The 27,657-nt window shown below is 39.2% G+C and overlaps 1 protein-coding gene across 7 annotated transcripts in view; it reads left to right on the top strand.

Moving 5' to 3' along the window:
* Window positions 1-27,657, top strand: part of LOC103479974 (disco-interacting protein 2 homolog C) — a 175,521-nt gene that overhangs the window by 39,364 nt on the left and 108,500 nt on the right. For 2 of the 7 annotated variants that reach the window (XM_017309914.2, XM_017309913.2), the window contains exon 1: window positions 12,650-12,901. The exons of 1 other annotated variant lie outside the window; for it this stretch is intronic. In XM_017309914.2, the coding sequence (XP_017165403.2) occupies window positions 12,664-12,901 (238 nt within the window). In that variant the 5' untranslated portion in view covers window positions 12,650-12,663. Of the gene's footprint in view, window positions 1-10,264; window positions 10,397-12,647; window positions 12,902-27,657 lie in introns of those variants that run through there. 4 more of the 7 variants (XM_017309920.2, XM_017309912.2, XM_017309911.2 and 1 more) reach the window with 4 other exon arrangements.

Here is a 27,657-nt window from a genome sequence, read left to right as displayed (position 1 = left end):
TGTAAATGATTGAATTTATTTTAATTTATCATATGATTAATTGATTTATTGCTTATTGCTTCCAATTCAGTGACTTCACCTCTGCTTCTCCACCTCTGTTGTGCCGGTCGTATAGTTTCTCTCTATTCCGCTTTTCTCTCCATCTTTTTTCCTCCGTCCCTTCCTCCCATCCCGTCCCCTCAGGTCACCCTGGGTTTCTCTCCCCTGCCTGACTTTGCAGTAGGAGTGCAGAGGTGATTCGGATCACATCGCCGCTGTAGTGACATTGCAGTTTCCCATGAGAGACACATTTAGTCTGGGGGTGAAAAAAAAATCTCCTAAAATTCAAAGTGTCACATTTGGAGGTTTGATGTTTTGCTCACTTTTAGAGGAAAACTGTGTTTTTGTTGCGGTTCCTGCAGCTCTTGTATGTATGTTTGTCTCGTTTCTTTAGCAAGTATCTTAGTACTCTTGAAATAGGACAAAACTAACTTGCAACAGAATTTTCAGCGAGATGCAGGAGCTTCTTTTAAGTCAATAAGTCCTTAATATTGATAGAAACCACTAATTCCACTATATTTTTTCACTTACAACATTGGAAAATGTCTCGTTATAAGTCGGCCAGTGCAGCTAATCCTTTTTTCTGTAGCAACAGACTCATTACTTACATTGTGTTGATGACTTTACAGCAATTCCTCACACTGAGCATGCTTATTTTATTTTCTGTTTATTGTCATATTTGCACTCAAAAAAACACAGAATCTTACCAAGTATTTTTGTCTAATTTCTATTGGAAATATCAAAGTGGACTTGAAATAAGCTAGCTGTAATTTACTTGTTTTTGGCAACAAGTTGGTGTTTTTGAAACCTACAGATTGCTGAGTCAAATTCTAGCCGCACTGCTTGTTACCTAGCAACCCCATCAGAGTACTGCCCGTTACATAGCAACCCCCGCTGAGCTCCAGCACGTTTGCTCAGCTGGTTTTAAATCAGCAAAGGGCGTTGTTGTTGTTGACTTGCCATCCACAAACCACTTGCTGCATTCCTTGTTGGTTGTGCAGGAGGCTCCACTTCTGCTTTTCAAAAATGTAAAGTTGTATAATTGCGCATCTGTTTTTCAGCTATTTTTATGTGCGAGGATTAAAGTGACAGAGGCCCTAAAACAGCTCATTCTGAATGAAGTAGACTAAAAGCTGATTATGTAAGAATGATTTTGTGCAAAACACGTTGTGTAGACTTGTGTTAAAATGCTCAAGGTATAAAATGGGTTTTACTTTTTGGAAAAGAAAATATGTTTAACCGTTTTAACTTGTATTCTCTCGATAAATTTGCCAGTCAAAAGCAGAAAATGTAGATTTCTTTGCGGATTGATCTGGTGAATTGTTTTCAGTCTCTCCATAATAACATTTTTTGGGTTGGTAAATATGTTTGAAGTGGAACGAGGGGAAATTTGAAAATAATAAAACGGATTTCATCCTCCTCCGCCGTCATGTGGACGGTGTGGCCAACATGTTAGAGCTGACAGACTGGTTTAACCGTCCAGCTGCTCTCAGCGCCTGTCCATGGAATAGTCTGCGGAGTCGGAGCCGCTCGTCGGCTGCCACGCTGCGGGTTCACGGGACGGAGCTGCCGACTCGGTTTGGAGCCGCAGGGTTCTGGAGACGCCGCGGTGACTCAGCGACTCGTCAGAGCCGAGTTTCTGTTCTCTGAACTGCTTCTGGAATCAAAGACATGAGAGGTTTTCCTCTTTTAATCACAAACAAAGATGAAATCTGGAGACTTTTGCACTGGTGTTGTAAATCTGACAGACTTTATTTGTCTGTAAATCTGATTTAAATTTTGGCAGAGCGGTTTCTTTTAATTTAGAAAAGACTTGGAAAAGGAAGTATGTTCCGTGTTCCTCTTAACAAAAACATTTGCTGTTGACATTTGGTCCTCGTTTGCTTGTAAACCTCCAGAAATATTCTGCCTTTCTGCACTTTGTTGAGTTTGGATGGATTTCACGGCATCATAATTAACCCTCTAACTCCCAGATTGAACTGCGAATTAAACTTTATCAGGATCGATTTGTTTGGACAAAGCAAGTTGGTGTTTTTATTTCTTTTCTTCTTGTGAATTAATTACATAATCAGAACAATCTGAAGTGTGTGTTCCTGTCTTTCCACCCGGATTGCGACGCAGCGCTGCAGGGTTATCTTTGGACTAATGCACCAAGAGTTCTGGTTCTTTTTCCATTACAGAACAGCCGTTTCTGGACTCACATGGTTTTTATATCCTGCCTTTAAGAGTCTCTTCCCCCAGTTGTGTAACGGCAAGAAGCTGACGTAACGACTCAAACTGACCCTGAACCAACATAGCAATGCAGCTGGAAGCTTCAGCTGGTTCTTCCATATTGGCTCATTTTCCTTTAATAAAACTGAAAATAAGAAGATTTTAAATTTGTTTGAACAGAGTAAACTTGGGTTTGAAATTAACTCTGGTGAGAGTGATTTGTACGGCATTCCCGCTCGTAATCTTGGCGGTTGAGCAGAACGTTTTGGTATTGGTCTTTAATTAATGAACACATAATTTGAGAACTGCTTTCTGTACGTCCTCTGGTTGTCTTTGTCTGATATCAAAATAAATTGGCCTGTCTATGAAAACAGTCAAGTTTGACACAAAAAGAAAGAGGATCTCAATTAAACTTTTTCTTTGAGCCAAAAACTGAATATTCTACTTCATAATGTTGGTTGACCTTTGCACCTAAACCATGAAGTGCCTTTTGCAAAGTTTAAAAAAATTGGAGAAATAATTTGGGTTATTCAACCTGCCATAAGAGAACTAATTAAAACTTAACTCCAGACTAAACATTCAGTAAGCGAACTAATTGTTCTACAAACTAATCCATTTTAAATTTGCTAGCTAAATATTTAGGTTAACCAAACATTTATCAAGCTAAATATTTATCTTACTAATTAAATACTTACCTTGAGATTATGATATTTACATATGAATAAAAAACATGGGAAAAATATAATTTTAAAAAAGTTCTCTTTGCTCTTATGACAAACTAAAGAACCCAGGCTTTACTGTCAAATTGTGACATTGTTTAGGACTCCATGCTCAACGACGCTATGACGTTAAAAAGCTGTAATGTTTGTAGATCAGTGAATCATTTAGCTGCTGCTGAATGTGTGTAAAACCAGCCGGGTCTGTCTGTTCATACGTGTCCCTGTTTGGCTTGAAGCTGTTCCAGTAAAATCTGTTCTCAGATAAGAGCCAGGTGTTGCATCGTGAAGCTTTGTGTTAAAATAGTTATCAAAGGTTTCATCGGCGAGACTGCTGAGTCACCGTTAAACAGTCTGTGGACTGTTTCAGCAAAAAGCAGTGAGCTCCAAGGTATTGCACTAACAGGATCTCAGAGGGTGTGAAGGACCTCCGTGGAGAAAAGCCCTGACCTGCCGTTAATCTGGATTAACACGGTTTAGGTGTGACAGAAACACCTGAGAGGAGTTAGTGTCTCCTCAGGGATTTAGTTCAGAAACTGAAGGTGTCAGGTAGCGTTTTCTTCACTTCGCTGCTGGAACAAAATTAGATTGTTTCTTTTTAGTTTGGATGGATTCACCTCTTTATCAACTGAAAAATGAAAATATGACTTTATAGTCGCTCCTTTTGGCTTCTTGTCAGTAAAATCACATCTTTATTTATTTATTTATTTATTTATTTATGTAAATAAAGTCATGACAAATGAACAAGATTCCTCTCTTATTTAATATCTATAGGCTCCCACTAACTCTGACTATAACGATAAGATTAGCAATCATCACTATGCAGATGATACTCGGCTCTACATTATAATGTGGACTCTGAACCTGTCCAACACTGCAAAAGCACAAAATCTTACCAAGTATGTTTGGTGTAGCTTCTAATGGTGATATCTTTGAACACTTGAAGCAAAACAAAACTGACTTACAGGTAAATTTCCAGCCACATATAGTGGCTTGTTTTAAGTCGGTAATTACTTAATACCGATTTAAAAAGTGCTAGTTACATTGGTAGATTATTTCAAGACTTTTTTCCTTGCTATAAGTGAAATAATCGGCTAGTGGAACTTGTACATTTTTGTTAATATTGAGCAATTATTGACTTAAAACGAGCTCCTGTATCTTGCTGAGCTTGATGTAGGGGCTTTAAGTTATTTTTGTTTTATTTCTAGTGTGCTAAGATATTTGCACACGAAACTAGACCCAAATATACTAGATTTTGTGTTTTTGCAGTGAAGCACAAACCAACATGTGGAGGTGCCGCAACTTTCTCCAGCTGAACAGAAACAAAACAGAAGTTATTATCTTTAGTCCAAAAGAGGAACCATCTAGAGTCGGTTATTACAGGTAGAAACTAGCAGCCAGGTTGTACTGATGGACTCAGACCTGAACCTTCAGAAACACATAAAGACGGTTACAAAGTCAGCCTTCTATCCTCCTTTCCTTTAGATATAGAGTAAAACATCACATTTTTAGAGCTCCTTTTGAACCATAATCACTGGAACATTGACCAACATATTTGATGTGTATTGATGATTTTGATGATGGCACTTGACTGGTTTCTCACTTGGTAACTGGATGATGGTTTTATCACTAAAACCAGGAAGATGGAGCACATTACCCAGTTCTAAAGTCCTTCCACTCAGAGAAAAGACTTTAAGAACCTTTTAGTTCTTAAACCTCTGAACCAAAATAAATCAGAGATCTGCTGCTGTTGTCGAATCGACCTTCTAGACCTTTCAGGTCTTCTGGAGAAACGGCATTCAGCTTCTATTTACCACAAATCTGGAACAAACCTCCAGAAAACTGCAAAAACAGCTGAAACACTGACAAACTTCCAGAAAACTGCAAAAACGGCTGAAACACTGACAAACTTCCAGAAAACTGCAAAAGCGGCTGAAACACTGACAAACTTCCAGAAAACTGCAAAAGCGGCTGAAACACTGACAAACTTCCAGAAAACTGCAAAAGCAGCTGAAACACTGACAAACTGCAAAAACGGCTGAAACACTGACAAACTTCCAGAAAACTGCAAAAACGGCTGAAACACTGACAAACTTCCAGAAAACTGCAAAAGCGGCTGAAACACTGACAAACTTCCAGAAAACTGCAAAAGCGGCTGAAACACTGACAAACTTCCAGAAAACTGCAAAAGCGGCTGAAACACTGACAAACTGCAAAAACGGCTGAAACACTGACAAACTTCCAGAAAACTGCAAAAGCGGCTGAAACACTGACAAACTTCCAGAAAACTGCAAAAGCGGCTGAAACACTGACAAACTTCCAGAAAACTGCAAAAACGGCTGAAACACTGGCAAACTTCCAGAAAACTGCAAAAACGGCTGAAACACTGAGTTCCTTAACAGACTAAAAACCCACCTAACGAAACTAAAAACCAGATCCAGCTGGTTTTAGAGCTGCCTTTGATTAATAACTGGAACATTGATTATTTCTGGTCTGGATTACAACTTTCCATTATCTGTTATTTTTGTTTAATTTTGTTTTTCATTTAAAGCACTTCAGTGGCCTTGTTGCTCAACGTGCTCTACTAATAAACTCATAATGTGCAGCGTCATACATCTTATTAAAACTGCTTAAGATGAAAAAGGATTTCATGATGAGTTTTACAGCTCTACTGATCTAATGCATTTTTAATGTTTAATTTTTCTGGTGTAAGGCTTTAAACTCTTGACGAATCATTTAATATTTGGCCATGAAGCCTTCCACTTAAATTAGGATTTTATACGCTGGTAGTTGATTACTTTTCTGGAGGAGAAATAACTTCTGTGGCATCTATTTTATGTCTTTAGCAACCCATATTCCAGACATAAAACTAATGATTGTGTGTTGCTTTAACAATCTACCAGAAAACATTTGCTTTAAAAAGTTTGAAAATGTTTATTTTTTGTATTATTTCCCTCTTTTTTTCCACTTAATTTCCCTTGCTGATCCTGAATCAGTGTCTGGTGACCCAGTTTTCCTCATGAGGGAATTCAAATTTCCCAGCTCTTTGCTCACTCTTCTACCTAAACAAAGCAACCGGAGAACCAGGTGTTTGGCCTTTTGGTTGCTTTCACGCCTGTTGACTCAGAGATGCCGAACCATTTCAGCCATGCTTTGGGCTAATCTGCATGAGATTGACTTTTGTCTGGTCTCATGTGCAAGATGAGTGCAAATATCAGCGTTAGAGGGGTGAATTTGATTTTTCATCCTCATATTTTCCACCTGATGCCCTGCTGGAGAGTTTTATTTACGTTTGAAATGTTCCCAGAATGATGCATGTTTCGATTGTTGATGGACTGTTTTATTCCAGATTACACTACCAGACGGAATATGACCATGTCAGCCATCTTGAATTTGGATATTTATCCCACATTTTTCCAGGGTGGGATAATAGTGAAAGTTTCTTGCAGCGCTCCAATATAAACTTAAAGGAGAACGAAAATGAAACCTCTGATTTTGATATTAGATGAATGTAATTTAGTGAAACATTTCCACAAAACATCCCTACACTGCAAAAACACAAACATCTACCCAAGTATTTATATCCAGTTTCTAGAGCAAATATCTTATTACACTTCAAATAAGACAAAACTAACTTACATTTAACTTTTCAGCAAGATACAGCAGCTTGTATTAACTCAGTAATTCCTTAATAGTGATGGAAAAGCACTTGTTCCATTGGTGGTTTATTTCACTTAAAACAAGACAAGTACTATTTCAAAACCATTTTAAGGAATTACTTGAAACAAGCTCTTGTTTCTGCAGAACAGTTAGTTTTGTCTAACATATTTGCACTAATTGGACCAAAAGTACTTGGTAAGACTTTGTGGTTTTGCAGTGCAAGTTGTTTGAACATCCTAAGATTTAAAACAGTTGGTGATTTTTACCTGTTTTGATCACCGTTAGAGACGACGGAGGCTCTTTTAGCTCTGCATCACCTCTTCTCACACTGCAGTGCAACTCTGCTTTTGTTAATGTCATCAGAAAAAGCCGTGCATCGCTCCTATCAGCACTCTGCAGCACCTGCTTTCTCTGCTGCGCCGTTCAGCTTTTTCCCTCTGGGTCTTCCGTCCGACCCGCTCTCAGCCTCTGATTGATGGCTGACGGAGAAGTTGGACGGAGACCTGACTTGCTCTGCTCGGTGCTATTGATTCTTTTTCACTTAAGCCGTAATGAAGTATTGGTCAGCCTGAGGGAGGGAGTCAGCAGTGCTTAGTGAAGCAGCAGGTGAGCGCAGCCTCGAGACACTAGACTTAATTACCACCGGTCTTTGTGTTTTCAGCTTTCCTTCGAGCTGCATTCATGGTGGTGTTGTTATCTTTGTGCCGGAGTCGGCTAATCATGGAACCAGAGAACCAGACGGAATGGAAAACCTTGAACTCTTACCCTAGAACAGTCAATATCCCATCTAGGAAATGGATAATGTGACTTTTCAGTGTTTATTTTTATGCAGAATCTGGCAAAAATGGCAATATTTTTAAAATCCCTGCGGCTTAAAGGGACAGTATCATGTAAAATGGACTTTGTGAGTTCTACATCATGTTACGATGTTATTCCCTGAACGTACTCGGAGTGCTGCCTTCACTCTTTCATGCATGTTTGAGAAACCCTTTAATCTCCATGGCAACCATTCAGCTGTGCAAAACGCCTTGGCGGGCATAACCCCGCCTTCCAGGCGCAGCTCCTTCAGACTAGCCAGCAGCAATTAGCACCTGGTGGAACTCATTAAAAACGCTGTTAAAGGAGAGATGTTGTGATGACTTCCTGAAGGCGGAGCTTTAGGAAAAAAATAGTTTTTAAAGAAACAAGCTCAATTTCAAGGTGTTAAATTACAAAGTCATATTTGATATGCTTAGCATTTTTTAACTACTGAAGGTAACATTGTTACTTGATTGTGCTGTAAACAATCAAAGATGACTCTTTGGTCCACGAAACTTCTCATTCATCATCAAAATAGATTTATGAAGTACTTACAAGTACAAATTATTGCGACTTCTGTCAAATTGATGCATTTCTGAACATTTAAATCCTTTAAAAATCAGATCTATGAGGATTAATTCCTGCACACACTGGATTTGAGATGTAGCGGCAGCAGCTGGAGGGACCCTATGTAAGGCTAGTGTTCATGTTGGTGTACATACGAGGAAATATTCCCCCAGACTCCTCATTGTGCAGAAATCTTGTATAGATATTCATACTGGAGACATATGCTTGTGGCTGACACTGTACATTATTCATGGCTTCCTCGAAACAACACCGGCCGCCTGTCACCTGATCCACAGGAAACCATGTGTTTCCTCCCCTCAGATTCATCTTACAATAATTATAAATATTTATGATTTTGCCCCCAAATCCACAATACCTCTAACTGTCGGAGTTTGACTAATAAGGCTTATTGGTTTTATGAGTCTTTTTTTTGACCGACGTGCTTTAGGTAAATTTGTAAGACGGATAGCCTCTACATTCTGGTTTGGCTTTTGACTGTATTCACCATAAAAATAAAAAAATTAATTGATTTGAATTTCTTTGCTGAACAATTCAGCAAAACTGGTTGGTAGAAAAGAACAACTTTACCTTAAATCTGAGCAGTTCAATCTGTTGGTTTGCACGAGAGAGATTTATCTTGGAGTAAGCTGCCCTTAAATGGCCACAAACATGCAGTAAACAGGATGAAGAGCAGAGGAAGAGAAATGGGGGAAAACGTGAGGAGTATGTGATAAAAAGTGCAGCAGGAGAGAAAAATAGGTTGGAAAAAAACAAGTGGAGAGGAGAAATGAAAACCAGCTGGAGACATTTTTAATAAGAAAGGATTGTTAAAAGGACACGAACAAAGTAAACTCCAAAAAACAGTTTTATCTCTAAGGATTCAGCAATTAGCAAACGTTGTTCTTTCATTGAAAAAAGTAAAATTGTGCATTTTTCAGAATGCATAGAAGGTAATACAGTTAATTTATGAAATAAAAGCATTTAAAAGCTGCTGATTTAGAAACGATTCTAACTGAAAATGTTAGAAACCTTCACTATTACACACTCCTAAATGCTTTTCAATTAAAAATGTTTGTTTCTGCAAAATATGTTTAGTCTTTTTCCTCCTGGGGATTTCTGACTGCATTGGGATTTAGATATTGGAGTTTGTCTCTTTCTGGAAAACTCCAAAACAAATATAATTTGTTCGGCACAATGAGTTGAAGCGCCTTAAATAAAACGACATAAAATTAGGGTTTATGTCCATTTTGTTTTCCATTTGATGTTTAATTGGAAAACACTTTAATTTTGTCTTATTTCTGTCATATGGTGGAGTTGGTGGTGGTGAGAATGACGCTGAGACCCAGGTAAGATGATGAAAATGAATAATTTAATGGTTATAGGCAGCACGGCAGACGGATAAGCACACAGCTAATTGCCGGTAGCACTGAAATAAAGACTGACAAAGGGAGCTGACGCCGTCACAGGACTTAACCAGTTCTACTGCGACGACGGACAGACAGACGCAGACAGCAATACGCTTGACAATAGACAACTGACGGGTATCGTCCGCCAGCGTCACGAGGGGCGAAGGGGAGTGGTTGTCCAGATCCGGACGCTCGGGGAGTTTCATAATAGTCAACAAACTGGCGTGGAAGTGTTGGTAACCGCCTCTCTTAAGCTGCCGGTAAGGGTGTAATTGCCGACCGGTGTGTCGGTGACGTAAAAGGTCTGTCCCCCATGCAGCCATCTCCAGGACTCCATCAAGAGGAGAAAAACAAACCTGACCTCCACCCAGAACCTAACAATTTCAAGTATTCTAAGATATTTGTGCTTGAACTAGATCAAAGCTACTTGGTAAGCTGTTATGTTTTTGGTTGAATCGTAAATTGTTCCAGTGCTTTAACTTTTGTCCCGTTGGGCTCCATTCGCCTGTCAGAGGTCAAAGTTTTACGGCTGACCTGAGCGTCGGCCATGTTGGCGCAGGTTAACATATGGACCCTCCTGGCGTTTTGGGTTGGTGCGTAATGGATTGCTTTGGTCTTGCTCGTTTATACAGTGAAAGAAATATTACTGCCAGCTCACATTCCTTGCATTAGGTGCGTGCGCGCGCACGTGCCAGCTGTTGTGCACGTGGCCAGCAGGGCCCTGTCAACCTGAGTGCAGCGCGAAGCGAAGTGACAGATTTGGATCAGCGGGGTGTGGAGAGAGACCGGCCACTGCAAACTGTGCCGCGGTTAAATAATGTAGCAGCTCTAATTCATTCCCCTGAATTATGGAGGCTAAGCAGTTGTTTCTCGGGAGCATTTTCATTGCGACACAGTCGGTCTGCGTCTGACGGCTTCAGGCGAGAGACATCAGCCCTTCAGACTGTCTGGAGGTCAGTCAGGGAGAGGCGGCGAGCCGACAGAGACGCCCTTAACGAGGTAAATAGATTGACTTCTTACACCTTTATGTCTGCAGGGTATTAACTTTAAGTCATCCAAAATATGTTCAGACTCGTGAAACTAATTTAAATCAGTGTTTGGTTGCTTGTTTTAGCAGAAACTTGAGTATTTGATGCAGTATTTGAAAATTTGCAGTAGGTTAAAGTTATTTTTTAATCATCTGTCAACTAATTTGTTTCTGCATGGTTGAAAGATATAAAAAACGTTGGCATTTAGTAGGCCTGTCGCAAAAAACAACAAATTAGTCATATGATAAATCAATAATTTATCGTTTTTCTCTTTCTGATGACAAAAGGCTTCAGTTTCATCAACTAACCTGTTTTTTGAAGGACAAGGAGACTTCATAATTATACATTTTATTTGTTCTTTTCGGGTTTTTTGGTTCATTTATTTTTAATATTTAAATTTCTTCCAGTTCCAGTGGTAAATGTTCATCAGGATTTAAAGCTTTTTGGTTTTTGAGAATGTGTTCTTGCATTACTTTTTGAAAATTGTCTAAAAACAACAACACTATCGTTTTATTACATTAACTTTTGGAACAGTTTATCCTGGTCTGGTATTTGCTGTATTCTCATAAAAATAATGAGTCACATGGTTTTTAGCTCCTAAGTTAGCCGGTTTTATCAGCGTGCTGCAGGTGTTGCAGCGGTGAAGTATGTAATTAGAGGACATGGTTGCAGTTATAATGTGAGTTATTTAGACAGCATGTGGCCGAATGGAGGGAGAAACACACACACACACACACACACACACAGCTACTCTCCCCTCTCTCTTTCACACGTTCACCAACCGACAGCAGCGATAAGAACCCTTAAAGGTCGTGTGAGTGTGTGCGGTCCGGACTGAGTTATTTCAGCCGACACCTGATGTCAGAAGAGTTGGACTTCCTCTGCAGGAGTCGCGGCTCAACGCGCCACATCTTGTGTCGCATTGGATTATTGGCTGGAGAAAACTTCATTATGTGTTTTTTGTTTTTGATTAAATGGATTTGTTTGATTTCATTGGAAATACTTCACTATTTAAAGCTGCATTATGTAACGTCTATAAAAACAATTACTTTCTTAGTTATTTGTCAGCAATTTGGACAGATAATCTGGTGGAAAAAATAAAGCTCCTCTGATTTCTCACAATGTTGACTAGAAAGAACCAGTCAGAGTTTTTGTCTCTTTAACCCTTCTACACTGGACGTGTCGGCGCGAACACCTCTAAATTTGCAGTATCGTAATTCCGCCACACGTAGCGCTATCTGAAAAATTCCAACGGTTTCTGAAAGGGCAGACGTTGCACTTTCCAGCAAGTATCGGGTTAATACGGAAACTTCGCAGCTGCAGCTGCAGCTGCAGAGAGCGTAATCGGGGAGCACTCGTTTAATAGACGGTATATTGCGAAAATAACTTGCTGGATATTGAAAGTTCCGGTTGTCATGGATACATGGGTAAATATATCATCTCACAGGACATTTAAAGAACTACTTACAATTAAAATAAGGAAGATTTATTTAGGCAGACGCTCGAAAATCCGGCACAACAGGGTTAAGAAGCTCCTGCTCTTTTTGAAGCTCCGCCTTCAGGAAGTCATCATAACATGGCTCCTCTAATAACCTGTTACCAACAATTTCACCAGCTTTCCTCTGGGGAAATATCTCCTATGATGAGCTCAAAAGATGCACAGTTCCACCAGGTGTTTGCTAATTGCTGCTGGCTAGTCTGAAGGAGCTGAGTGGGGGAGTTTTACTCTTTGAGTCGGAAGTTTGGAAGCTGCAGCTCAGAGGAGGAGCTGCGCCTTGAAGACAGGCCTAGGTCCAACCAAGCGTTTTGCACAGCTGAATGGTTGCCATGGCAATAAAGTGATTTCCCAAACATGTGTAAAAGAATCAAGCCAACAATATAGTATGTTTGGGAATAACATTACCACATGATCTGAAGCTCATAAACGTTGATTCAAATCCATTTTTGAAAGGGCTGCGGACACCCCTAACCCACCCCTTGGATTTACCCCTGTAAAGACAAAAGCATCTTATTAGTGATGTCTTGGGTGTTTTGACTTTAAAACAGGTAAATTATTAAAGATAAGTGATAAGAGAATGTCATCATCCTGACATGGAGATTCCTGCTTGTTTTCTATGAAGTACTGAGGCGAGACGGAGAAACGGGAATACTCAGAGGAGATCAAATAGAGGATGAAAGAGACGGCAGCAGAAAGGTAGACGGACAGGGAAGTGTGCGGCAGGTCAGACCGTCAGAGAGATGAACCAGCGTCCCCCAGCAGGACGAGGGGAAGGATCTGTCGGCGTGTTTTGTTCCAGAGCGCGTTGTTGTTGTCGTTGTTGTTGTTTTAGGCAGCATGAAAGATTCGGGGAGATGAAAAGCGCGGCTGGTCGGCAGGGAGGAGGCGGCTCTGCTGCTGCTGCAGCGCCAGCAGACCGGGGGCAGCTGGGGTCGTCTTCGTCCTGCAGATCTGTAGAGATGCAGCATGATGAAGAAGGTAGGACTCAAAACGTCCTGAAAAAACTTCTCCTTTGCTTAAATTAATTAAATGTAACCTCAGTTGGTGAAAATTACAACAAAACTGAGGATGTTTGCTAAAAATGTCATAACTTTTACTTAGTTTGCGCTTTAAACTGACATCTTTATAAACATATTTCCATTTTGTTTTTGCTGCTGTTGACATTCTGGGCTTTGATTTGGATCTATTTTAATGTAGCAATGAAAGAAGGAAAAACCGCTCCCTGAAATAACCTTTAAATCTTCGGGCATTTGGATTAAACTGTCCACTAATCTGCTTTTTGCAGCAACAATAAAACTTTTGCAGAAAATGTTTTTGAGTGAAGTAATCAATTTTAATGTGATTTCAAGACCAGGGAATTGAAAATAATTGGGGAAAAAAACCCAAACAGATGTCAAACTGCAGTGGTAGTGTATTTAATAAAAATGGTTTTAATCTAAAAACATAAAAATGCAAAAGGATATTTAGTTTCAAATGAATATAGAAGCTTTGGTGAATCATTGGCATTGACTGTAAACGAGATTTTAAGATATTTTATAGAAGAAACGGTCAAAATCTATAAGCTGTTATGTCAGCAGAAGCCTTTCTATTTAGTATTAAAAAATATCATTAGGGAATGAAAAATATTTAGAAAAATCCCAAACAGATGTAAAATTGCAATAGTAAATAGAAAAATGGTTTTAATCTGGAAATATAAAAATACAGAAAGCTAGTAAAATGCATGTCAAATATTTGAAGAAATGTTAACATTCGCCCCAAAAACTACAATTTGGCCGCAGAAATAAAACCGAAACCTTCAAAATAAAGTCCACAGTCCCAGGACTATTAAACAAAAATGGAGTTTCTTTCACTTCGTTTCACATTTTTGGATAACAGGGATGTCTGCCAGTGTTTTGCTGTAGTAGCAGAACGCTGCGTCATCGGAGTAGCAAAACAGTTCATGTCGTTGGTATGATTAGCATTGACTTGGCTTCATTAGACAGTTAGCTATACTGTTATGATTCTTTCATCTCCCCCTAACGAAGTGGTAATTATATCGCAGTATTCTTCATTTTCCTGTGCAGAAGAGAGAAAGCTTGCACCAGTCTGTCAGTATGGACAGACGCTGTGACGCCTGTGAAGCTGCTTCTGCTTTTTCAAGCAATCATTGTTATCTCGATTGGCCTCAGAGCTCGAGTGCTAATCATGTCTGGTGTGACGAGGTGCAGTCAGCGCTGAGAGAGAACATGTTGCTCCCTCAACAAGGAGCAACATGTCTTTACCTGAGCTGTCAGTTGATTTAAAAAACAGAACCATTCTGTCGCTAAATAACATTTAAAGCTACAACAAAACATGATTTCAGCCAATACGTTGAGCTAATGGGCACAAGATTTAGCACAAATTGGAATAAACTGATGCAATTGAAGTCCAGTTCATTTCAGTTCTCTCCAGATGTAAAATAAAGTTACAGCATTTGTTACTTTTTCATTTGTTCTCTTTCACACTGCACTGTCAAACCAACCACACTAGTTGAAAAAACTGTTCCACTCCTCGCCTGCGGGAGCGCTGCACCAATAGACCACGAGAGGAAATGACGCAATACGCTCTGAAGAAGACACTGACTGCAGCTTCTTATCCTCACCAAATGAAATCAAGAAAGAATTTGAAGTTTTAGCGGATGGACGATTTTTCTTTTGTCTTTGGCTAAACACTACAAACTATTTCTCCCGCTAGCGATAAACTAGCGCGTTTGTTTTGGTAGCATTTACGCAGAATGCCCTGCTTTGTAGTCCACTTCCGGCTTTTGGATCCGTCTCCAGTCCGCTTGGCGTTCACATGAACATTCGAACCACACCAGAGTTCACCAAGGACTGCAGGCAGGCCAGTTTGCATTTTCAGTTAGATTGCGTATTCGCACCTCCCCAAGCGAACCAGATTTTACAGACAAACGGACTGGAGTTTGATTGAAGCAACGTAAACAGAACTGGTGTGAATGCACCATTAGAGTCGGATCTATTCAGGATTTTTAGCTGCATTTATTCCACCATACTTTTAAAACATGGATGATCTAAAGGTTTCTTGTTACTTGATACTACTTTTGTTGTTCTGCTGTTCTATATGAAGTTTTTCCTTTTTTCTGCCATTGGTTTTAAATCTTAAGCTGCTGCAGAGTGAAGTTTAAGCTTTGCAGACAATAACATCTGTTCCCATGTTGCGGAACAGAAGGGGTTTGTTGGACCGTAATGGATAGATGTAACGTAATACGGAGATTACAGCAGCTCGATGTAGACGCCGTTGTTCAGCTTCCGCCCCTCCTGGTTTACCTTTCGCCCACATTTCGTCTCCTCCTCTGACTCCTGCCATAAAGCGATGGAGCGGAGCTGCTGACGGAGCTGAACGCTGATTCGCTGGGTGTCAGAGGAGGTCAAAGCCGTCCAGGTCCAGTTTCAGATGTGCTCAAAGAGACGATCGCATGAATCCTCTTCACTGCGCCTTTCTTCTGTCGCATTCAGAACAATTCAATCCATATTGTTGTTTAACTGCAGGGGAAATTAGGTTTGGAGCAATAAAGCACAAAGACTAGGATAGTGGCTCCACAGATTACGCTTCGATTAAACTTCCTGCACAGACATGTTTTCCTATAAAAACTGAACGAATGACTTAATGAAATATTGAAAGTCAAAGTGACTTACCTGCTGCCAGAGCTGGGCAGTGACCAATTACATTTACTCAATTGCATTTACTTTTTACAAAATTTAGTTTTAGGAGTATTCTTACTACTCTGTACTTTTAATATGAAGCATTTCTACTCTTACTAGAGTAAGATTTCTGGATGAAAAACACGTTTTGACCAGAACTTCACCAGACACGGACACCCACCTGCAGTTTTATTGATAGTTTTTATTGAAAGAAACAGATTTGGTAACATTTTATTTTGTTTGATTTTGTTATTTATATGAATTATTGTCATTTCTGTCCTTAAAATACAAAAGTTTCCACTTACCTTCGTATTTTGGTCCGTCTGAATATGTAATTCTTAAACATTAAATGATTGATAGTTTGATCAGTTACTCAGTACTTGAGTTAACTTTTTACCAAATACTTTTTTACTCTTGAGTAAAAATATGTTGAAGTATTTCTTCTCCTGAGTTCAGTTTCTGCCTGCGTTAGAGAGGATATGCTCAAACATGTTTTACAAGCTGACAAAAACTGATCCAAGTTGTCTAATAACTGGTAAAAAATCAGGTAGCGCTTCCTTCTCCTTCACTGCGGCTGGAAACTTTCCCACGGCGGCTGGTTCTGCACCAGTTCACATACTGGACATGGTGGTTTGGGTGGATCTAGACTTTCAAGCTGCAGATGAAGAGTTCAGAAAGTGAATCTGTTTTCACTGAGCTGATGGTTTGAAGTCGACTGGAACCTTTCCGTCTCTGCTTTTACGTCTCAGCTAGTTGTTGTTTTTTTGTTTTGTTTTTTTAATCTAACTTTTATTAAATGTTTAACAGAACCAGATTAGATTTTGGTTCTTGAAGACTCAGGTGTTTATTAAAACATATATTCAATGTATTGACTGTATTGCAATAATACGCCTCCATCCCCTGAAAACAGAATTAAAATTTTTTATTAATTTTTTTTGCTTGATCATAATTAAATGCGCCTGCAATCGAACGTCTGGGTGAACAGTTTACAATCCCAAAACGACCCGCATGTGCAGAAGAAGAGCGAAACTGCCACACAGCAGCAATCTGTTCAGGAAGTTAATGATGGTCGCCGCCTTCTATGGATCAATTTTTAAAATTCACACTTTGTAAATGTTTTTTTTAACTTCAAATTGGGTCTCAATAAATTAAGTCAAATTCTACTGACACTGCACCGTTACCTAGCAACCCCAGCAGAGTTCCGCCTGTTACCTAGCAACCCCAGCAGAGTTCCGCCTGTTACCTAGCAACCCCAGCAGAGTTCCGCCTGTTACCTAGCAACCCCAGCAGAGTTCCGCCTGTTACCTAGCAACCCCAGCAGAGTTCCGCCTGTCACCTAGCAACCCCAGCAGAGTTCCGCCTGTCACCTAGCAACCCCAGCAGAGTTCCGCCTGTCACCTAGCAACCCCAGCAGAGTTCCGCCTGTCACCTAGCAACCCCAGCAGAGTTCCGCCTGTCACCTAGCAACCCCAGCAGAGTTCCGCCTGTCACCTAGCAACCCCAGCAGAGTTCCAGCACGCTTGGTCGGCGTCAGTGTTTTGTTGTTGATTCGCATTCCTTGTTGGTTGTACAAGAGGCTCCATTTCGGTTTGTCGAAGATGTACGGTTGTGTAATTGTGCATCTGTTTGCAGCCATATTGGTCTCAAACTGTTTCCAACTGAAAGAGTGCAACTCAAATGTGGTTCTTGCTGATGTTTTTCTTTACTATTTTTACTCATTTCTGATTTCAAATGCAGCCAAGTGAATTACTTCACTCAAAACAAACTCAAGGTTTCCTGCAACAGATATGTTGCACCTGAATACAGTAAAGCTGGTAAGTTGCTAGTTACTTTCCACCCCTGCTAATAGGTGTGAGTGTGTGTTTGTACAGTTGTTTGTCCTTCGTTTCCTTGGAGATAATGGGACAAGCCTTTCAGTAATGAACACCTTCTTTAGTCCCTGACAGGTTAAGTTGACCTTAAAGAGGACCACACTCTGTATGGCAGACCGTTTCAACATGTGTTCAGTTTCGTCTGACCCTCTGTAATTACATTCTAGATATCTAAAAATGCATTTTGACCATCTGAAGTGGTAATTTCAGATATCGACTTGCCATAGACTCAGAAGGTTTTTATTAGTGTTGGAGGCTCAGGATGCAGAGGTAACGGTGTTAAGCATCCGTTTGTAATCTAGTATAAAATCTACTTTCTCCCTGCAGGATCTTTGGATCTGTAGGCTGATTGTTAAACTACTTTTACAAGCGTTTATTTTTTTCAGTCGAGCGACTTTGAGGAGAACCGAGGTCGGTCTGAGAGTCAGTTCCCCTTCCTCTTGATTTGTGGTGTGTGTGAGCACTTTTTCCTTGTGTTAACGTGTCATCATGTCTGTACAGAAGTGTGTGTGAGTAGGAGTGTGTGTGAGTAGGAGTGTGTGTGTGGGTTTGCAGCACTTCAGGATGTCTGCGTCCTGACTGGTTTGGCTTCTCGGTTCCCTTTGCTTTTCCCAGCATCCTGTTTTGACACACAAACACACACCTGGATCCTCATCGATCTGAGTCGAGTCATGCATGGTTTCATGCATAAACTCTTTTTTTTTTTTTCCTTTAGTCAACTTTTATTTTATTATTTGAAGAACATATGTCTTTTTTTTACAAAGTAAAAACTTCTGAGAGTTGTCAACAATTTGTTAAAAACGGCACTGCGTGGTTTTTTAAAACGTAAAGCTGAAGCAACAACAAACACTGCCAACACACAATCCATCCATCCATCCATCCATTTTCTTTACACCCTTGTCCCTCAGTGGGGTCGGGAGGGTTGCTGGTTCCTCTCCAGCTAACGTTCCGGGCGAGAGGCGGGGTCACCTGGACAGGTCGTTAGTCTGTCGTAGGGCAACACAGAGACACACAGGACACACAACCATGCACACACACTCTCACACCTAGGGGCAATTTGGAGAGGCCAATTAACCTGACAGTCATGTTTTTGGACTGTGGGAGGAAACTGGAGTACCCGGAGAAAACCCACCATGCACAGGGAGAACATGGTGAGACCGGGGCCGGGAATCGAACCCAGAACCTTCTTGCTGCAAGGCAACAGCTCTACCAACTGCGCCACCGTGCAGCCGCCTGCAAAAACACAAAATCTTATAAAGTATTTTAGTCCAGTTTGTAATGAAAATATCTGGGCACACTTGAACTGCCATGTTGCTAAAATGCACTACAGAAATAAACTTAATTTTATTTAAATGTACACATAGCCGCCTTTTTTGATTACATAATTGTTAAACTGGGACATTAGCTTAGCTTCATTAATTAATCCTGTTTAATGTGGAGAAAATATCAAAAGACAAGATTTGAAAGTAATTTATTTCACTTTTAATGTTCCCCCATATTCTGTTTTACTTTAATTTTGTTTTTGAATGTAATTCAGTCAAGATTTTAGGTTTTCAAATGTCCTTAATAATCTGTCACAATAATCAATCTTTCTGGACGATACATTTTCCAGAAGTTATTGTGATAAACAATAATATTGATTTGAGATCATTTTCAAATAACAATAACAATATAATCCATACAGATCAACAAACTAAACTCTAATGATCATTAAACATAGAAACTTGAAAAAAATGTAAATATCCAAAATAAATAAACATACAACAAAAACAACAAATAATAAATTCTAAAGTGTCTGTAAATAAAATTGTCCTTCAGAATAAAGGCTAGTTGAGACCAAAACACCAAACTGACGTGTTTAATCATCCAGTTTTTGGTAGAAAGGGAAAGAAAAGAGAAAAAACAATAAATTATGAAAATAGAAATTATTGCAATAATCCAACTTAAGGCCTAATCATCAGTTCTGTTGTTTATAGATCAAGATCAAATCCAAGAGTCCAACGCTGATGGTGCCAAGTCATTTACTATGGTTGGTGTTTGTAGCGTATAATCCTTATCTGACTGCAGTTTTAACGGGTTGTTTCCCCTCCAGCGCTTCGTTGAACTGGAACTGGCGTTTAGTTTGCAGTCTGAACTGGATTTTCCAGATAAACTGGAGTCGTTGTGGGCGTGTCCCGCCACACTGCCTGCAGGTTGAATAAATAAGCCTTTAGTCCCGTTACAACAGGTGCAAGTTTATTTGTTTTATCTAACTGTAACACACATTTCGTGTTGTATTTGGCAGAGATTTACATTTTCGTTGAAGCGTGAAGGTCACATAAGGTGGTTGTTTGGCTCTCAGCCTTTTGTTACCAGGTAGTGAATCTCCCATTAAAAATACAATAATGTCCACAGAGAACATGAAAAATAGGACTAATTAGATGAAAATAGTAATAAGAGATGCATAGATGCAAAGATTATAGCAAATTATTAATGCATGAATCAAGAATATTTTCTTGTGTTTTGGTTAAAAACACGCATTCATTGGCTTTAAATTAATTAATATTATTGTTAGTTGGTTTAACTTTGTTTCCAATGTCAGTTTATGATTTTTAATTTAATAATGAGATGTTTCCAGGAATCAAAGGTTTCAGAAATTACTCTGGTTGGACGAAACGATTGGTGATTGTTTTCCCTTTGAGTTGAGAGTCACTGGTCTTAACTGTCACCCTTCTCTAATGTTTTGTAAATAAATGTCATACAACTCTTCACTCTTGGCTCTTTGTTTAAATGGTTTTTTTTTTTTCCCATCTGGGTTTTGCAAATGTTTGGTGAAGTTGTTACTTTCAGGCTTTTATTTTGGCGGTCCCGTCTGTCCTCCAAAGCAAGGCGCATTGGGAGTGTGTCACTTTAAGGTAAATGTCAAAGTGATGGAGAGTCAAAGCGCCACCTGTTGATCCTGTGGTGACGCTGGCGATGACTGGCTGCTACGCTGCAGCCACTCGTTCTCGTTTTCTTTGCTCCCAGATGGAACCAGTTTGTAAATGTGGCTCATCAGCGAGAGGATTGGTTTGTTGGATGAGCCTGGAACATGTTGCTGCGGTGAACTCATCACAAATATGGCGGCTGCTCTTTCTCTCTCTCTCTCGCTCTCTCTCTCTCTCTTTATTTTCCCTTCCCTCTCTTGCTTCAATCGATTTTTTTTCTCCCCCTGCAGCCTCGAGGCAAGATGTTAACGCTAAAAGTCACGGTGTGTGAATGTGTTCTTGTATTTTGCTGCATCACTTGCCTCTACAAAGTCAATTCAGTTACATTTTTTTTACTCCAGTTTATCATAAAATATGTTGCAACACTCACTTTCTTGTCTTCCCAGCTTGTATTTCTCTATTCAGCTGTTACAGGGACGACCCGGGGGGGTTAAATCAATTTTCTTGATACATAGCGAGATGCATAGCTATATGACATGGCGGAAAAACAAACCAAGACGTTTGCAGGGAAATAAAAACAGACACACATTCAGCTGGGAACAGAGAGGGGAAAAGCCTGGAGCCTCCCAGGCATTTTACTCACGCAGAGAATGTAATGAAATCTGAGCTTCCTCTCCTCCGCTCTTCGTCGCTTTTCTCCACAAATATGGCAGATGAAGCAGATGTGTGTTTTGCTGATGACTCTCATGTTGATTTTTAGCATTTTCTCTCATTTTATAGGTAGAAACACTCAGATGCGCCGTTTTTATGAGGTTTCCTGAAGTTAGTGGAGCCAAAAGTTTTTAATTTATTCACCAATAAGTGCATACAAAGCAAACATTACAGATTAACAGAGATGTTGATGTACAAAATAATAACAAATAATGACGGCTAAAATAAAATAAACAAGCAAAAATGTAGTTGTTAAAAGATGATATGATGATAGATGGTGATGTGCTTAAAGCAAACAAAAGTCTGGCGAAATAAATCTGTGATATTTTTGAATTGTCAACAAGGGCCACTCAGAATGACTCCGAAGGCCACAAATGGCCCCTGGACCACAGTTTGACCATCCCTGAGCTAGATGTTGCTGTTGGATGCTTGCGGCTCACTTTTCATTTATATTCTGTGACTAGCACCTTGTTTTCCTGCTCACTATCCACTGGAGCGACTATAATCACAACTAAAATGAAATTCAGACAGCGGTTGAATAAAATAAGAGATTTCTTCACTCTGAACTCCCGTCCATCACCCCAATCTCCCCAAATCACCTCCCTGGACTTTATTAATTTAAGAAAAATTTGGTGCAGAAGTAGGAGGTGTTGGAAACGGTGTGTGTAGGTGGGTGGTGGTTTATGGATCTTAATGGGCTCATCTAAATGTAAATGAGTGGCGAGGAGGAGACAAACTGTCTGCAGCTTGGACGGGAAAATGTTTCGCCGGGAGGAAAATCATGTCTGGCTTCAGGGTTCATTTCAGTTCTTCTGCGTGTTTCACAGCCAAGAAAGGACGATAACTCAGGCTGGATCGTGTTGGAGGTGTCGTCTAGTTTTTCTTGGTTTAATGAAATATAAATGTTTTAATGGTGACTTGAAAACAATCCAGCGTTAAAATGTTAAATTGGGTCGAATTTGACGCTGAATAGTCAAGTTTTTCGCCGCGTTTCGAACAAAAGGTTGATGGAAATGTCAAAATTCAAAAATAATTTCCAATTTCATCAAATATTTTAATCTAAATATCTTAGTTTGGTTTTACTTCAAGTGTGGCAACTTAAAATCAGCTTTTCAGCAACTGTGAGTTTGTATTATGTGAATAATTCCTTAATATTGACTTTAAAAAAGTTTCAGTTTTAAATAAAATAATCACTTGTTTTAACCAAAATCCACACACCTGCGGTTTTTGTTGAAGTTTCATGTTGAAAGATTGAAACTTTTTTTTTTTTTTGGCCTGATTTTGTTGTTTTTTAAATTGTTATTTATATTAATTCATTTTGGTCCCAAAGTTTCTGCATAATTTTATACTTTGGTCCGTCTGATGATGTAATTTTCAAATATTAAATGATTGATGCTTTCAGTACTTCATAGTTTTTTACTCTAAATTAATTTTCTTGATGGCTACTTTTTACTTTAACATTAAAAGTAGTTCTACTCTGTTGTAAAACAGACAAAAACACATTTTTCAGCCTGAATTTTTATTCTTTTTTCTAAAATACAGCAATATTGTTATTTTTTTAATGCAGCATATTTATACTTTAATAGTGTTAAACTAAAAAAAAAACAATTTTATTCAGTTTTCCACCTGCAGTATTTGGTTTAACTGGTAGATGAGCCTCCAGCTGCTCTGTTAGCAGGTCAAACTGGGATTTGTGTGGTTGATTACAGCCCAGTGCTGCAGATGCAACCTCCCATGGTGTGTGTGTGTGTGTGTGTGTGTGTGTGTGTGTGTGTGTGTGTGTGTGTGTGTGTGTGTGTGTGTGTGGGAGGATTAGCTAGCTGTATTAGCCATGTCAGATACACACATGTGGCTGGCACAGATGCTGCTGAAACTTGATCTGTACAGTTGGAGAGGCATGGAAAAAAAAAAAAACATGAATGTACTGGAGGTTCTGGAGGTCCAAACTGGTTCAGAACCAGACGGGCTGCAGCTTGTTGCATCTCGGGTTTCCGGTTCCAGAATGTTCTGGCCCGGTTCCAGGATCCAGGAGGATGACGTCCAGCTCCAGATGATATTTCAGCTGAGTTGCTGACAGACTTCACATTGCCATCAGCATATTATGCATAGTAATTTATTTATAGTGTCATTGCTGAAAGTAAGTGCACCCCCCTTTCAGTTATGGGGGGTGGGGGGTTTGCATTTTAGGAAATAACCGCAACAGTTTCTACATTAATTTTAATTAATTAATTACACAGATTTGATCACGTTAAACATTTTCTCATCACTTTTTAGCTGCAACTTGATGTTGATTCTGACCTTTCTTTGCGCAATAAATCAATAACAATGTATATCAGGATAGACGCGATCAATATCTGTAGATAACACATCTGATTGAATATTCAATATCTGGAGTTATTCAATGGTTTGTGGCTTCAACCTAACTCACTCTTTGGTTGCCTAGCAACAAACTGTCGGGTAACGAGCAGTTTCAAGTTCCGCCCAACTTCGGTTACCTAGCAACAGCTTTGGTTACCTAGCAACAACTTGTAAAGTAACTGCAGCAGTTTCAAGTTTCCCCCCCACCACCGCGCCTCATAACTGCTTAATAATAATAATTTTTTTGAAAACCCCAACGATGTGGAGCGAAAACTTTAGATAAAACAACGAAGGTCAGGTCAAAGGTCTGCAGGACTTCAGATTTCTGAAACAAAAGACTAATCAATAATTGGTGTATTTTTCAGCCATAAAATTGAACCAATCAGACTGCATAATTGACCACAACTGATAATTTTGATAATGGTCACGATATTATTAGACAAAAGTTAACATGTTTCTGAGAATGTCGTATTCTTAAGTCAATAAAGTCGAAATAATATGAGGAGAAAAAAGTTGTAGTTATCCAAGAATAACACAAAATAATAGTAAAATGATGAATGTTGTAATATTATACTTTGGTTTTGGTTTTATGAATACGGAAATGCTTCATCATTTAACACATCAGCATAAAATTATCAGTAGCAGAACTTGGAAACGATTGTACAAATGACTGAATCCATCCATCCATCCATCCATCCATCCATCCATCCATCCATCCATCCATCCATCCATCCATCCATCCATCCATCCATCCATCCATCCATCCATCCATCCATCCATCCATCCATCCATCCACGCTGGTATGACTGAATCCATTTTAAATAATTTAATTCTTACCAAACGTCCGATCTTGATAACTTTATCGAATCGTTTTTCCTCTTTTATTAAAACTTTTTCTCATAATTTTGCAGCTTTCTTCTTGTAATACTTATAATGAACTTTGTTTAAAAAGGAACAATGAACAACTCAACCATAAGTAACCATTTGTTGCTCTGTCCCAAAAGAACAAAAGCTCATTTATGTCTTTGCTACCTTGACAAGTTACACAGCCTCTTTATTCTGCAAATATTGTTTTTTGAAATCCAATCTTTGTCCTTTCAAACTCAGTCAGGTTAACTCTGATCTGAGTAAATGATGGATCCTGTGGCGTTTCACACCCAGTTACTGTGGTTGTGTTTGGCTGGTTTAGCAGTTACACCCCTAAATTACACATTTCTGCTTCCAAACCAGGTTCAGTCCTCTCTCAACTTTTTAAAAAAATCGACTCTTCCTCTCTGAGTCGCCCCAAAAACACCCTGCTTCTTTTTCCTTTTGCTTAAAGCTGAAAGAAGAAAAACGAAGAAGAAAAACTAAAGGCTTCACTCTGAAATATTAGAAGTCGTCTCACCCAATTATTCAACTCAAACTGACTCGGTTCCAACAGAAAGAGACGTCTACCGTTTCTTCCAGTTGTGTTTTTAATCATCTGAGCTTTTGAACCTCCTCTCTGGTTGCAGACGAGCTTTTCTTCTTTTCAGAAAGAGCTGCTGTTAATGCAGCCGCAGCAAGGTTTGACTTGGGCTGAACCCTGCAGTGTAGGAGGCAGGGTTGCACGTTTTTATACCTCAGTTTTGGTCTCAACTGATTCTAAAAATGGCTTTAAAATAAAAACACGCTGCTGTTTTTTTTTTTTTTTTTGCCAATATGTGTTTTTGTTGTCCAGAAAATGAGCAGTTTCAAAAACCTCCCGATTGTTGAGTCACATTCCAGGTGCACTGCGCCGTCACCTAGCATCCCCAATTAGGTCCTTCCTGTTACCTAGCAACACAAGCAGAACTCCAACACATTTGGTCAGCTGGTTTTACTGCAGTATGTGCTGTACAAAGTGTTTTGTTGTTGACTTACCATCCAGAAACCACTTGCTGCAATCTTGTTGGCTGTGCAGGAGGCTCCACTTCTGCTTCTCAAAGATGCACAGTTGTATAATTGCGCAGCCATTTTCATGTCTGAGTGTAAACGTTGCTTTGGGAGCGGGAGGCGTGGCCAGCAGCGGCTTTTTTTAATTTTAAGTGACAAGACGACTCGATCTAAACTGAACAGACTACAATCTGATGATCTAAGAATGATTTTGTACAAACGATGTTATCAATCAGTCGATCAATCAAGTTTATTTGTGTAGCACATGTCGGCTTCAAATCACTTCAAAATGCTTTACATCATAGAAGCACAAAAATACAAAGTCGTAAAAAAACAACATAGTCAGCAATTGGAAAAAAAAAACAATAAAAAACATTACATCAAATAAGTTGCATTTATTATGGTTAAAAAAACAAATCTTAATCTTTTTTTTAAAAAAAAGATCTGTGTTTCAGCTGTTTTGCAGTTTCTGAAAGTTTGTTCCGATTTGTGGTTCATTGATGCTGAATGAGCAATGAACATGTTTTGTATAACCAATAAATCTGTTCAAGGAAACATTGGTGACCTTTAATCAGACGTGGGCAGAGTGTCTAAAATTTATACTCAAGATTAGAAACATTTACTCAAGTACTGAGTATCTGACCAAATCATCAGTCATTTAATATTCTAAAGTTACATCATCAGACGGACCAAAATATAAAGTTAAGTAAAATTTTGGTATTTTAAGAACCAAAATGACAATAATTCATATAAGTAACAAAAATAAGAAAATCAGGCAAAAGAAAAATGTTTCCAAATCAGTTTCTTTCAATAAAAACTTTATCCAAAACTGCATGTCTGTGTTGAGTTTTGGTTAAAACATGTTTGTTTTCCATTCAGTAGAAAATCCAGAAATTTTATTCAAGTGAGAGAAGAAATACTTCATAATAAAAGTCAAATGTACAGCGTAGTAAAAATACTCCTAAAAGTAAATTTTTTCAAAAAGGTTACTCAATTCAATTATGTAATTGAGTAAATGTAACCAAATGATATTTTCAGAGAGCTTATATGTCGGCGTTAAAGTCTAGAAAGTGATCTGATGAGAGGAGGCTAAGAGTGAAGTCCATGCAGCCTGAAGTTTTCCCTCTGCAGCAGGAGTTTTACAGCTCAGATTGAAACCACATTGCTGCAGCAGCACACGCTGGTATTTCCTCCCTGTCAGAGCGCGCTGGGACGCTGGGTGGAGCCCCGACGGGGGAATGCGAGCGCCTTGCCAAGCAGCTCTGCAGCTGACTCTGGTTCAGCACATGGATGGAAACGCCGCCGCTGCTCCCGCCACGCCAGGCGGGACGCAGCTGTGCTGCTCTGGGAACGAACCCTCACCGACAACCCAGCCCAGGACAAAACGCAGGACCTCTGATGGCTCCTCACGGCTTCTTATTTCAGTTTTATCACTTTGCTACGGAGCAGAAACATGGATTATTTTATTTGTTGCTGTGCTTCTGAGGGAATAAAAGTGTTAGTTGGATTTAGTACGAACAATATAACATTCTGTTATGTGTTTTACGTGAAATAGGTTGTTTATAGGGCTGGACAATAAGTCAGTAACGGTATATTGCTAAGCAAATCAATTAATACAAGCTCTATAATTTCCATTTATGTGATTTATCCTTTTTTCCTTTTCTGTCTCTTTTGGTCTCAACTTTTAGTTTACAGAGATTTCTTAATTTATTTTTGTTGTTTCTGTTCTGTTTATTTATTCTGGACATTTAAAAATGTCTTCCACTTCCAGTGTTGGATGTTCAGTTGGATCTAGAGTTTAGTCATCTTAGAGAATGTCTTCTTCCATTATTATGCCATTATCATTATGTCACTTGAAAATAAGTCTCAAAAAACAATATTATCATTCATCACTGTAGAATTTGTTATTGTGACTGGCCTATAATATCGCAATAGACACGTAATCAATACCGCAGATAATACATCTGGTATAATATTCAGTTAACTCTGATTCAGAACCGCACAGCATTCTGGGAGATGTAGGCAGAAGAAAGACTTAAGTCATTCAACCTCTCATGGCTAGCTAAGCAAAGTTGGTGGCATCAACCAACTCTCTCACTCTTTGGTTACTTAGCAACTCGCTCACTCTTTGGTTACCTAGCAACTCACTCACTCTTTGGTTACCTAGCAACAACCTGTTGAGTAACTTGTGCAGCAGCAGTTTCAGGTTTGACCTCGTAACTGCATAAAAATTAAAAACACCAACCTAAATTCAAAACTGGATAAAACGGGAAAAATCCTGACACCAGTTTGGCCAATTTCTAGTGTAAATATAT

Source organism: Poecilia reticulata, chromosome 17 (genome assembly GCF_904066995.2).
Source record: "Poecilia reticulata chromosome 17, P_reticulata-male-v2, whole genome shotgun sequence".
Classification (NCBI taxonomy): domain Eukaryota; kingdom Metazoa; phylum Chordata; class Actinopteri; order Cyprinodontiformes; family Poeciliidae; genus Poecilia; species Poecilia reticulata.
Note: the sequence above shows the minus strand (reverse complement) of the source record. Positions and strands in the feature narration are given on the sequence as shown.